Source organism: Dermacentor silvarum, chromosome 1 (assembly GCF_013339745.2).
Source record: "Dermacentor silvarum isolate Dsil-2018 chromosome 1, BIME_Dsil_1.4, whole genome shotgun sequence".
Taxonomy (NCBI): Eukaryota; Metazoa; Arthropoda; class Arachnida; order Ixodida; family Ixodidae; genus Dermacentor; species Dermacentor silvarum.
Window position 1 is genome coordinate 107,747,324 of NC_051154.1, and position 13,200 is coordinate 107,760,523.

A 13,200-nucleotide genomic window follows, 5' to 3' on the forward strand; every position below is an offset into this window, starting at 1 on the left:
CAAATAACGATGTTGTCGCACCCAGCTTATCGTCGTTTCGTCAAGGTACAGTTGGCTCATTATTCGACGAGTACGTTTTTTAAGTTGGTATGCTATTGCAGCCGACTTAGCAGGTGATATCTGCAGGCCAACTTCACCCAAATACTCCGAAGTCGCGTTCAGAGCTCTTTGCAAGCTTGCACGAAGCTGCGGGCCAAGGTGCGAAGGGCCGCTTATCCACAGAGCAATATGCTCACAGGGAAGTCACTGTCTCGAGGCAAGCGACTTGGAAGCGCGGCGAGTACTGTGTTAAACCGAAGCGGCGATAAACGCTGCCCTGTGGAACACCGCACTTAGCAGTGCGGGATTCACTTGTTATTGCTCCGACACGCAATTTCATCCGGCGCTCCGATAGGAAATTGCACACAAAGCGAAGCAGACGACCCGAGATTCCCGTGGTTGCAAGAGCGAAAATAATCGCCGGATGCGGAGCCGAGTCGAAAGCTTGTTGTACGTCTAGGAAGAGCATGTAGGCGGAGTGCTTGTTTTTTTTTAGCACATTCAAGCGCTGAGACAAGGTCTGAAGGGGGGGGGGGGGGACGAGTTGTTTTGGTGTTGCTGACACCCCGCTCTAGGTCAGCAACACCAAAACAACTCGTCCCTCCCCCCCCCCCCCCCCCCTGTCCCTCGTCAACGCATTCCCGCGACTAAAGGGCGCCCAGCATCGGTCAACCCAGACGACCAGCGACGCCGAAGCCCCCCACCCCCACCACCTATTTTGACTGTCTAGAGCAGGTGCCCTGCCAAGTGTCTCCACACCTTAAGCTCTCTCCCCCTTCCTCTCCTTTGCTACGACGGACCTTTTAAAAGCGGCACACCGCCACCTCCGAAGAATACCCCCTGAAGAAGGAACCGAATTGGTTCCGAAACGTCGGGATAGTAAATTTCCTTATTTGGTTGGAGTCAATCTCTAAGTCTTAATACCATAGCATACAACACGGGCGTTCGCCCAAGCCAGCATGCCAACTGCCCATAGATGGCGCCACTGGCTACGCAATGGCGGCGCCCATGAAAAAACGGTCTCGACGAAGCTGTTTCGTATGCCGCCGTATGGCTGCATCAATGCGGTTATACAGAGTCCAGTCGGTGCGTCGTTTAGAGAGCTGTGCCCGCCTATAAGCGCAGCGTCGACATGCGCGGAGCCGCAAAAGCTTAAGATCGGGGTTTGGTTTGCCGATACTTCGTCGTCGTTGTATTGTAACTTGTCGTAAACACTCACTCACCCGTTTGAACAGACTGTCTTGAGATGGTGCCTCTGAGATAAGCTGACGGAACTTATCCCAGTTTGTCACTGTATAGACGGTAGTCACTCGGCCCGCAGTATGTGTTGGTGTTAACCAAATGGGCAGGTGATCTGAGCCCCACGGGTCAGCTTCGCATGACCAGGTTAAGCACACATCTCTCGTTGAAATCGCAAGGTATATAGTGGAATGCTCCTTCCCTCTACCTATAAATGTAGGTGAACCGTCATTCCGCAATTGCAGATCATTCTTGATAATAAGCTCATTAATTTCTGCGCCACGATTGTCGTGGGGGCGGCTACACCATCGCGGATGGTGAGCATTAAAATCTCCGCATAACAGAAACGACGCACCACACCGAGACACTAAGCACTCAAGTAGTGAGGTATCTGAAGAACGTGTAGGCCGGATGTAAATGCTTGCCACCGTCGTATAGTCACAATCTTGAGGCTGAGAGTAACGCCTGCGCACTCAAACTCATCATCACAGTTGTCACCGGTGTCAAGAACCGTGAAATCCAAGTCAGCACGCACGTACACTGACGCTTTTGAAGCATTGCGCGTATGCGTCGTGTCCACACACTGGAAAGAGCCACAGGTTGGTTCCGCGCACCGAGTGTTACTGTGGACACCCATGAAGCCTGGGCAGTCGATATTCGTCTTTCCTTACGTTAGTTTCCTGAAGCGCTATAACATCTGGTGAAGTCTTCATAGCGATGAGTCGAAGAACTAGATCAGCGTGCCGCGGTCATAGCGATCTGACATTCCTTTGCAGCACAAAGGGTCGAGGCTGCTGACAACTGATAAGATTGCTTCCGGTAACACGTCTATTGAAGGCCGTCGAGGACTGGAACGAGGGCCTCCAAAAGTTACTCTGCTGCTGATGCTGCTGGTGTCTGACGACCGGCGATTAGAGACCTGATGAGGTTGACAAGCATCTTCAGAAGATTGACAATTTGCACCTCGTCGTTGGCTGAGACCGGTTTATGCACTGTGTTTCCAATGTTCTCCACAGTCATTGTAGAGACTTGTTCCGTCGATTTCGATGGCAGCGCTGGCCACGATGACTCCGAGATGTAGAAGGTCCGCCTTCCTTCTTTTCGATGCGTTGTTTGTTTGGCATTCCTTGAACGCACTGTTTTTTGCTTAGTCGAGGCATTTCCAGTCGCTGGACCAGCACTACGGAGACGCGTGCTTTCATCTCCTGCTGCTTTCTTTTTGGCTTTCTCTTTTAGTGCCTTTTGTACGTCCTTCAATGAGGGACATCCTTTATCCGTTGCCAAATGTTCGCCTTTACAGTTAGGGCACTGATATGTCTGACTTTCACAAGCATCTACATGGTGATTCCCACCACCTTTGGCACAGACCAGATCTTTGGTGCGAAAGCCCTGAACATGACCAATCTTAAGGCATTTATGGCATTGTAAGGGCCGTGGTACGAAGCGGCGAACAGGATAGCGCACAAGTCCAGCCTTTATATGACTAGGCAGCTTTCCACCGGCAAACAATATTTTCATACACTTTGACGAGCCCAACCTACGAACGCTAATTATTTTGCATGGTGGTGTGCAAACGATTATACTCTTAAAGACGTCGTCTTTGAGATCCAAGTCGACGTCAGAGACGACACCAGCTGCAATATGCGGACCCTGTGGTATGTAGGGCCGCGTGCGGACACCACAAATTTCAGACAAACCAAGCAGAGTTTGCACCATCTTATCATCTGTTGTGTCAACGGCTATGTCATTTTCCAGGGGTTCACGCGAACTTATTGGATTAGTCCAGGGGCAAGTTTGAAGAAGAAATAATTGAGTTTCTGTCGGGAGATAGCATTCAGGCTTACCGTCGCGTCGACGGGCATGAAGGCTACTGTCGTAGTCACGATGCTGCTGTGTATGATGGTCGCTTCGCTTGAGGATGCCGGAGACGTCCGTCTCGAACGGCGGTGCTTGGCAGGTATGAAAACATCCGAATCTTCCGACCTTGAGTCAGAAAGCTCAGAATCAGCAGCGTCGGATCCTACTGAAGAACTGAGTCTCTTCCGAGCCGCGGGCGGTCTGAGCTGGCCACCAGACGAGTCCGTGGCCATCTCTTCCATGGAAAGTTCTGCGGGGAGGATCTCCCAGCAGAGTAGGAGTCCTCAGGGTTCAGCACAAACGTCGTTGCCGGTTACTGATGCACGAAAAGCATATAAATAGAGAAAAACACCGCCAGCACCAGAAGAAACCACCAATAGGAGAGAGGAAGATTAAAACACACACACAAACGCGCGCGCACAGACACCTGGTAGGTTGTCCCAGATAGCTGCGAAAAAGAAAGAAAATAGGTGCATTATTCGGAGAAAAGACTAATTCCTGATGCGTGCAACTTCTGTGCACGTGAGGCCGTTTTCTGCGTGTCGCTGAGGAAACGATCTGATGTTAACGCTGATGACGAATTACACTCATAGGCGTATTTACCGGGGGGGGGGGGCAAAGTATGCCATTACCCCCCCCCCCCCACACACACACACACACTTTTTAAAGCGGGCACTTTCGGCTGCACACTAGAAACTCCAAGAAAAGTACAGGTGAAGCTAAATTTTATTTTACAACGAAGCTGTTAAGGGCTCAGTCTTCGATGGTCGTGTCTGCGTTTAGAAAAAAAAAACTCTCATTAGCCGTATGCTGCATGTGCGAGTGAAAGCACGCGAGGGACGCGCGCTTTCACGGGTAGCGAACGCACGGCGGAAAGCAAACCAGACTTCTTCCCTCGCGCGAAGGGCCGTGGGGGGACGGGAAGGAGGGAGGGGAGGCGACGTTTAGCTGCGGCACCAAATGCGTATCTTGCGACCGGGCACAAGGGGAACTGGCGACTCAATCACCCACGCGAACGGAGGACAGCGGGAAGGCAGCGCGGGAGGGAGGGGTTGTGGCTTCTGCTCTGCGAGCGCCTGTCTGTCACCTTCGCCTGATTGTCCTCGTTTCTTGTGTGCGCGCTGCAGTTTCAAGATGAATCTGCGAGAAAGTTGTACTTTGCGCGGCGCCGGGCGGTCGCGCGCACCGTATCTTGAAAGCGATCTGCAACACGGCTCCTACCTTTGTATTCGCTGTGCTTTCGCCGCTCAGTTTCCGTTGAAGCGATAGACCGCATGAACCTTCGCTGGCTGCTGCTGGCGCGCTTGCTCACGCCAGCGTTTTGACAGCGGTTGTGTGCGGTCATCGAGTGTGAACTATTCATGTTTGCGTGTACGCGCTGACACCATCCTTGTTAATTCAGTTGGTAAGCGAATGTGTCCAAGTTTATACAGCCGATAAAAGTGCTATCCTTACTTCGTATAGCTCGCTACTAATTTGCTATCGCAATTGATGCTGCGCAACGCGCAGAACTGTTGTCGACGGAGGCGGCGTTTTGCCCGAGCTCGCACCGAACGTGCGCGGCGTTGCTGACGTGTTAATGAAGAACGTGCCAACCTTTGCCGTACACCCTGTGACAGTGTACCATAGCGACCATGGTCCCTGTGGTCACTAAAGAAATGAAAACCACCGGATCATATATATTTATCATTCTTTAATAGTTCAAATAACCAATTACACCACCACATCTTAATAGTCATAATGGGAAATACATAATACCCACCATAGTACAGCTTCGCTGGTCTTCCATCTCCACCCCAGCCCTTCCCCTGAAGGGGAAGGCTGACAGTTTTTTTTTAATACAGTAACCACGTAAGTAGTGCATTTCTTTACTACGTACCCCACCGGAGCCTTCTCCAGCCACGGATGATTCACCTAAAACCGATCATCAAGTCATTTCGGTGCTAGGTTCCCTCATGGAAGCCATCCGAACGATTTTAGTGGACATGGGGACGTCTGCTCGAAGCGCACTTAAAGTGCTGGACGCCTTAAGCCCATGCAGTGCTTGAATCCCTCAACTAGAAAGATGGCTACCCATACCCCATCCTTCCGAAAAAAAAAATCAAGGCAGCGTCCTTCATCCAGTGAATCACGCCTTTCAGATTTTCGTCAGTTTGTGTACACCAATGTGTTTCCACTCATTGTCATTTGTGAGCCCAACTTGTCAAAACCAATCAGACTGTTAGGGTACGAAGTTATCACGTCTTCAACAAATGGAGCAAAATCATCGTTTTTGTTCATCGTGAACTTACCTATGTTTTGCAACCAATTGCGCCCTACGACGACACTCACTATACAGGGTGTCCACACTAAATGTAACCAATGTTTTGAAAATGTCGCAGTTTCACCCGAAAGGCGAAGCATCAATTGCGATAGCAAATTAGTAGAGAGCTATTCGGAGTAGGGATAATAGTTTTATCGGCTGCACAAACTTGGACACATTCGCTTACTGACTGAATTAACAAGCGTGGTGTCAGCGCGGACAAGCAAACGTGAATAGACCACACTCGATGACCGCAGACAACCACTGTCAAAACGCTGGCAGCAAGCGCAGCCGCCGCAGCGAGCGAAGGTTCGTGCGGTCTATCGCTTCAACGGACACTGAGCGGCGAATGCACAGTGCATACGAAGGTCATAGCCGTGTGGAGATCGCTTTCAAAATACGGTGCGGGCGACCGCCGCAGCCGGGAAAAGTACAATCGCAGTTGGTGGCAGAGTAGAAGCTGCCTTCCCCCCCTCCCTCCCGCGCTGCCTTTCCGCTTTCCTTCTTTCGCTTGCGAGACTGAGTCGCCAGTTCCCCTTGCGCCCGGTTGCAAGATACGCATTTGGTGCCGCAGCACAGCGTCGCCCCCCCTCCCATACCCCCACGGCCTTTCGCGCGACGGAAATCGCGTTTGCTCTGCGTGATAGCACGCGTCCCACGCGCGCTTTCACTCGCACGTACGGCGCGCGGCGACGATTTTATCGCCTTGGACTTTATATGGAACCACACGGCGACGGCGATGACGACGGCTATGCCGACGGCAGAAATCCGCTTGAAGCGTCCTTATAATTGCTATCGCAATAAAACGACGGAGTGCTCTAGGAGGCTCAAACCAACTCATTGGTGTTGAGGATCGCGTGTACTAGTTTGCGGTATTTCGTTTTGCAAAGTCAATTAATTCGTATGAACTAATTGCCTAACGTTTTAAATATTGGCTTCACCAAGAAAGTGCCAATACGAAAGTTGTATATCACATATAAAAATGACCGACTGAAGTGTTTGCAACTAAGTACCATTGATGAAGCTTCTTGTAATTGCCTTTAAAGAAAGCCCGCGAAATACAAAAACAACCACGTAATCGCGCCACTATTTCAGCGACCCCAGACAACCGATCAGTAAAGGACAATGTTTGCGTGACTTTTTCGAGACTCACTGGCGTGCCCTGTGCGATCGGGCGCACAGAGCGAGCAGCGGTGATGGTGTGTCGCGCTTCGACGTGACGTGGCATAAACATATCATTCGCTGCAATTGTGGGTGAAGGCCGGACACACAAGGCAAGAAAAATTATATAAATAAATAAAACAAAATAAATAAAGAAGTTTGGGCTTGAGTAAATGTTGAGGGCAGAACTCTTTAACCAGGAGGAAAATGCAATAGCCATGTTCTTCTATTCGTTCCAAGGAGGATTAAAAAAAAAATGCTGGAGTGGCAGTCCCCGCAGTTTCTTACCAGCACAGGTGAAGCCACAGTTTGCCCATACTTCTACTCTGAAAGAGGGCCGTGACAGCTAAGTCTGCTAGCAGCTCACATCCTTTTGGTCAGTTATTGCAAATGCTAGGCTAATTTGAAATTAAAAGCTAGAACATTTCGCTTAAAATATTACATTTGGCTGTGTATAAATATCATGATGTGCCATAAAATTTGAAAATAACTTAAGGCTTTCTTCTGAAACCACTGACAGAAAGGAAGACGTCCAACGATATCTGCACGGCTAATTATCCGCCTAAAACAGCACGGAGTGGGAAGAAAGTGCTTCGTATACTCCCCGCTATTTCCTAACGTTATTGCTTGCCTCTGGTAAGATGGCGGCGGTCCAGCTTCATTTTTGAGACGGCAGCTCCACTCCAGTAGTTTTTTTTTTTAATCCGCCTTGATTCGTTCGCGATCCTATCTTACTAGCGAGAGTTGCTGGCGCGTATCTTGCAGCCACCCGAAACACCAAGCCCGTCCCGGAACCGCTGTACAGATATGCGGATTTAGTTTCTTGATCGATCGTCTGGGAGCGCTGAAATAGCGGCGCTAACTAAAACCCCTATATATATATATATATATATATATATATATATATATATATATATATATATAGGGGCTTTAGGCGCTAACACCTGATTGCAACTTGCAAAGTCGCCGCCGGGCGAAAGTACGGATGAGCGCGCCGAGACGATTTATTGGCACCCCCTTTGAAAAGGGGCGGTGACAAATAGTCTAAAAGAATGGCTTTTTGGGCTAGTTGGTGAGATACACAAGAGGACAGGCGCGGATCCAGGGGGGATGTCAGGATGTCCTGACCCCCCCGTCAGATTTCTGCATCGCCCCCTCGCTGACAGGGGGATGGCCCCTTGAGTGGAGATCAGTGGGATGGCCCTGTCGCAAAAAAAAAAAAAAAAAAAATGGCCACCAGCATTCTTCAAAAGTATTTTTCGCGAGTACCAGTGGTATCAGTCAGCCATGCAAAGAAGTAAAGCTAGCTCGCTCACAAGCTTAGTTGTATTCCGTAGGAGTGTGGTGTCGCGAAGTTGCCGTAGTTATTTTTTCTCATGAACACCTTGGACCTCCTTACGCCTGCCGTGCCTTGCTCGTCCCGTCGGTGGCGTCGAATGAACGAGGGGACGTCCCTTTTGCCAAACACGCCGAGGTCCGCTCGAGCGCCTTCGTGCCTGATTAACTTAGTTTCCCCTTGGGGTGTCAACGGTTACCTCATTGGCTGTCATCGGTTCCGCGACCAACCTGCTCAATGAAAGAGATCTCTTGCTGAAGTGTTCATATATAAATAATAACAACTAACAGCTAAACTAAGAACTACGCATAGGCAACTTTTTTTTAGCTGTAGCACTCATTGTGATCACAGTTACACGTTGACAATATCCAGTACGAGCACAGTACCGTTCGTACGCTACAAGTTTTTCATTGTAACTTCGCAGTTTTATTGTCGTACATTAAGCATACGGAGGCTCAAGCCCACCGGATCCGTTTGTCTGAGTCGGCGTACTCGCGGAGCGGGGCGAAGCCTCGAGCCGCGGCTGCGAAGTGGGGGAGCGTGACGTCAGCGGCCAACGCCAACGCGCGGGCCTAGGATGGCATCGCGTGGTTAGAGAAACGGGAGCAGATGCGCGCCTTGTGTATAAGGATGACGTCGCGTGGGAAACAAAACATGAAGACGCTGGCTCGCGCTCTCGCCTACTACGCCACATCGTTATTCTTGTAGGTGGCGTCGTGAGTCTTCATACGCGGTGATTAGCATATCGTAAACAGCCAGCGCAGTGGCTGCTGCGTTGGAGCGGACCGTTACGCCCGTATTCAAGAACGTCCCTCTAGTCAACACACCACCACGACTCAAGAGAGAAGATGGCACCACCATCCCTCCACAGAAGTGGTCACTGAGCTTCATGATCATTCACGGGAATTCATGAGAATTGTCGCGTCTTTATTCTCGATTATTCTGCGCAGTACGACAATTGAAATTTGGAGTCTGATATCTCGGAGCACGGACACGCTAGAATAATTCTTCCGACTGATACTGCGTAGAAACTCGACTGTCTCTAAGTTTTCAATACAAACATACCCACTTACTGCAGTCAACAAAAAATAATTGTTCAATTTTAGTTAATTGGACTGCTCACACCGATAATTATCTCTTTGTGCCCCCTTAGCCACATAACTTATTTGCACAGGTGGTCTTCGCATGCCTCCCAGTGCCTAATTTAATGAAAACCATAAAGCTTAGTTTTGAACACCCTGTATTATCAGGCGCAGCCGCCAAGCACATGCCTGTATTGGGTAACGCCCTTTTTCTATAAGCTCGGAGAAACCGATACCTGGCTTCGCTACAGGTCTTTTTCCTCTTTCTGGGGTTTTACGTGCCAAAACCAGTTCAGATAATGAGGCACGCCGTAGTGGAAGGCTCCGGATTAATTTTGAGCGCCTGGGGTTCTTTAACCTGCACTATAACGCAAGAACACGGGCGTTTTTGCATTTCGCCTCCATCGAAATGCGGCCGATATTTGATCCCGCTATCTCGTGCTCAACGCCTGCGCTGACTGAGCCACCACGGAGGGCTACAGGTGTTGCTTTAGCCGTATAAAACGCGGGTTTATCGTGAGGAAAAACGGTAAATAAGACTACTATCATCATCACCATTGACAGAAGCTGACCCCCCCTCAGAAAAAACCTGGATCCGCCCCTGCAAGAGGGGGTTATAGCGCTAGAAGACACGGGCGTCCTGTTCTCTCGTTCTTGTCGGTGTCTTCTAGCGCTATGACCCCCTCTGTCAAATAGTCACCCAACCTGCTTGAGTTATGCTACAGATGCTTTTCATTCTAGCATTTTTGTATACATCTCTAATTTTTTTTTCTTCCTCGAAACTTTACCTTGTACCGCCTGTAACGGATCCGGTTGTATCGATCTCATCCCTGGTTTTTTTGCCACCAATACTCTTGCTTATCTCGACTGCTGACCGGTTGATGCTTCCGTCTACTTTCAATCTAAGCGCTTCCAGAAGTTGTACATTACCTACGGGTCTCACTGGGTGAATCCCTTAATTTCGCATTCCATTAGAATGTGCTGTGCTGAGTGGTCTCCGGATTTTTGCTGCAGTATTTACATGCCTCATCTAGTTGCGAATATTTGCTCCGGTATGCTATTTGAGGCTTGAGCCTCAAATAGCAAGGCAAGGCTTCTTCTAATGTATTCCTTTTCATTCTTGTAAATCTCCATGTCTCCATTCTGAAAGGGTATACATATACAGTAACTAGAGCGCGGCAAAGCAATGCCACCTAGAGGAAAGTAGGTGGCGCAGCGGGGAAGGAGATAGGAGCGGAAGCTTTGCGGAGGAGGAGGGTAGAATTCACCGGCTACAATTCGTAAATTGCAATATGTGTCGTAAATAAAATTAGTCAATTTCTGTTAATTAGTTGAATATGTGTTTCGATTTCACGTGCTACTAATGTCCGCCGCTTCGAATAACCCTGCTCAACGAGAATTATGCTACCTGCCACAGGCGATTTTTAAAAATTCCATAAAACTTAAAAATGAACACCCCGTATACTGCCTATCATGTTGCAATACGGTTTCAAAAGGATCGACTCACTGATAAGAGCTTTTTGATGCAAAATAACTCGAAAAGGGTGAGCATTGCATACAGTAAATTGTTTTCTAGGTTGAGAAACCTGACAACGGCGGTTCAGAGTTTCAGCGAAATAGAATTTACCAGTGAAAAGTAGCTATAAACGCCGTCGGAATTCAAATACGTGATCACTTGTTCTATTTGTGCATATTCCAGATGCAAACAGTGACAGTTCCTTCGTAAGCAGAGTGATGTTGATTTCGTTGGGGCCACTTATGTGTCCACGGCGCCGGATTTGAAGGCGCATCCCTGTTAGCAACACGGCAACTCGCCGCACGCCATTTGCAGTTCGCGGACTGCTCGTTGACGGTCTTGCCGGCAAACGGCGAGATGTGCCTGTCCAGAAAAAGCCCAAATACTTTCACTTTTGTATAATATTGTTCTTCAAAACACTGTACACCTTTTCCCAATGTGGGGGAAAGAAGAGTGAGGCAGGTAGAAAAATACAAGGCTCGACTAAAACACCAGGAAAGAAAATATTTTATGTCAATGATCAACATGTATGCAAACATAGCCAGGTGTGTGGCCTCTCCTAGAAAAAAACAGATGCTAACAAATCTAAAAATAAATTGAGGAGAAAGGAAACTATAAGTCTGTTATGCATAGAACAAAATTTGGGATCTAACCAATGAAAAGCAGAACAAATATCAAGGGTACAAAAATCTAGCACTAAATGAATATGACTTCTATACACTTGGTGATTGCAATGAAACTGCTACAAGTAAAATGAGATGTGATGTAATTGATTATTTTTACACATTTACTTACAACAACCTGCCATACAATATTACATCCACCAAACTGTACATACTTTATATGAGCATCCATGGTTGTGATGAACATGACTGACAATTTATCATGAGACAAAAATATATGGCTGAAATCTTCTTGTGTAGAAAACAAGCAGTTGCATGGTCCCACAAGAGTTTATCAGCCTTACAGTGTATGGAAAAAAAATCAATGTGCATTATGATGGCAAAGTCGATCATACTTTTTGGTGGATGCTGAAGTTACATGTCCCCGCACAAGTTCACACAGTTACAAACATTCCCCTATCTTTGTTCACTTCCATGACATGTCAAATAACACAATAAGTTCGACTGGGTTAGCTTAAACCTTTGCAGCATATTTGCAACAGTTATGTTGCTTATGAAAGTAAATAAGGAAACTGAAGTATGCAAGAGCCAAAGACTTCCAGGTAGCCAAAGTGCCACAGCGAAGAAAAAAAAGTGAGGGCAAAGGGAAAAACATATTTATCTGTGGTGATTCCTAGTCATGGGTGAGTAGGAACGTTCTTTCCGCGATGATGTTCGGTGATCGTGAGAGGTATGTTCTCGAGAGCGGTCATTATGCCTGCTGCGTTCAGGGCTGGATCGGTGACGATGACTTGTGCTCTCTTTACGGCGATCCAATTCCCGAGATTTTTCATCTCGAAGCCGATCGTCTCGAGACCGATCTTCACGTGACCTGTCATCTCGTGACCTTTCCTCGCGTGGCTTGTCATCACGTGGTCTATCCTCGCGGGACCTGTCCTCACGTGGTCTGTCTTCACGAGACCTTTCATCACGAGCCCTTTCCTCACGTGGCCACTCTTCACGTCCTCTCTCATCACGTGGCCTCTCATGGCTGTGGTGTGGCCGCACATCCCGTGGGCTTCGGCTCCTAAAAAAGATTGAAACAAGTGAAAGGAGTTAACATTCATCATACACACATAAAAAAACTGCATAACTAAGCAACTTCTAGTGAATTTGATTAGTGAATTTGATTTGCAATTAAGGCACATGGCAAACTCAAGGGGTTCCAAGCATCTGTAAACACAATGTACATGCTAAGTAGGCAAGAGAGGGCACATGATACATGTGGCACAGCTCACGAAATGCATATCTGCATGCTGCAACATGACCTACAACTGCCCTCGACAATGGTGCTGTACTTGGTAAATGCTAGCAAGAAAATATAAAAAATATACACTGCAGCACTTGTTTTTGTCTAAATGCAGCGTTTCACAGCTGGAGAGATTATCCAAGCGCTACGAGCCTCATTTGCCTAGGCGCAGCCCTATGTGCATATAACCAACCACTATAATTCATCTGGATTCACTACAGTCGCCGACCGATAAATCGGACACCAATAATCCGGACATACTCGGTAATTCGGACAGCTTCGCGGCACCGCCAATGGTCCCGTAGACAAAAATGTGTTAAGACGACCGATATTTCAGACAGCCGCCAGCTCTACATTCGATTATCCGGACTCCGTCCGTTACTGTAGCGTATGCGGATTCTACTGCAATTATCTCCTCTGGCAACATCAATAAAACCTGAAGTTTGGCCTCAGAGATACGAGACATCAAGTATGGCCTCACAGATCACACCTAAATGGCGATCCCTGAGGCCTTGTCTCGGTCGCAGCACTGCTCCTCAGATTAAATTACAAATGCTGATCTTGGAGGCTTTGCCCGAATTGGGAGGTCGCATCAACATTGGGATCATCACATCCTATTCCGGCATCCCAGCGCATGCATAGCCCGTTCTCGCCATTCCGTTTGTTCAGTTGGCGTCTCAGACTGCGCTCTGCTCACTCCAAGAAGTATTTCTCGTGAAGTTATCGACAGGCCGCGTCAAATGGCACCAACGGTCCC

General features: G+C 48.3%; 1 protein-coding gene across 3 annotated transcripts in view; it reads right to left on the reverse strand.

Annotated features, from left to right (window-relative positions):
• Positions 1-11,802: 11,802 nt before the first annotated feature.
• The window catches only part of LOC119434575 (pre-mRNA-splicing factor 38B), a 41,569-nt gene continuing 40,171 nt past the window's right edge, over positions 11,803-13,200 (reverse strand). For all 3 annotated transcript variants that reach the window (XM_049672040.1, XM_037701715.2, XM_049672043.1), the window contains one exon: positions 11,803-12,221. In XM_049672040.1, the coding sequence (XP_049527997.1) occupies positions 11,813-12,221 (409 nt within the window). In that variant the 3' untranslated portion in view covers positions 11,803-11,812. The remainder of the gene's footprint in view (positions 12,222-13,200) is intronic.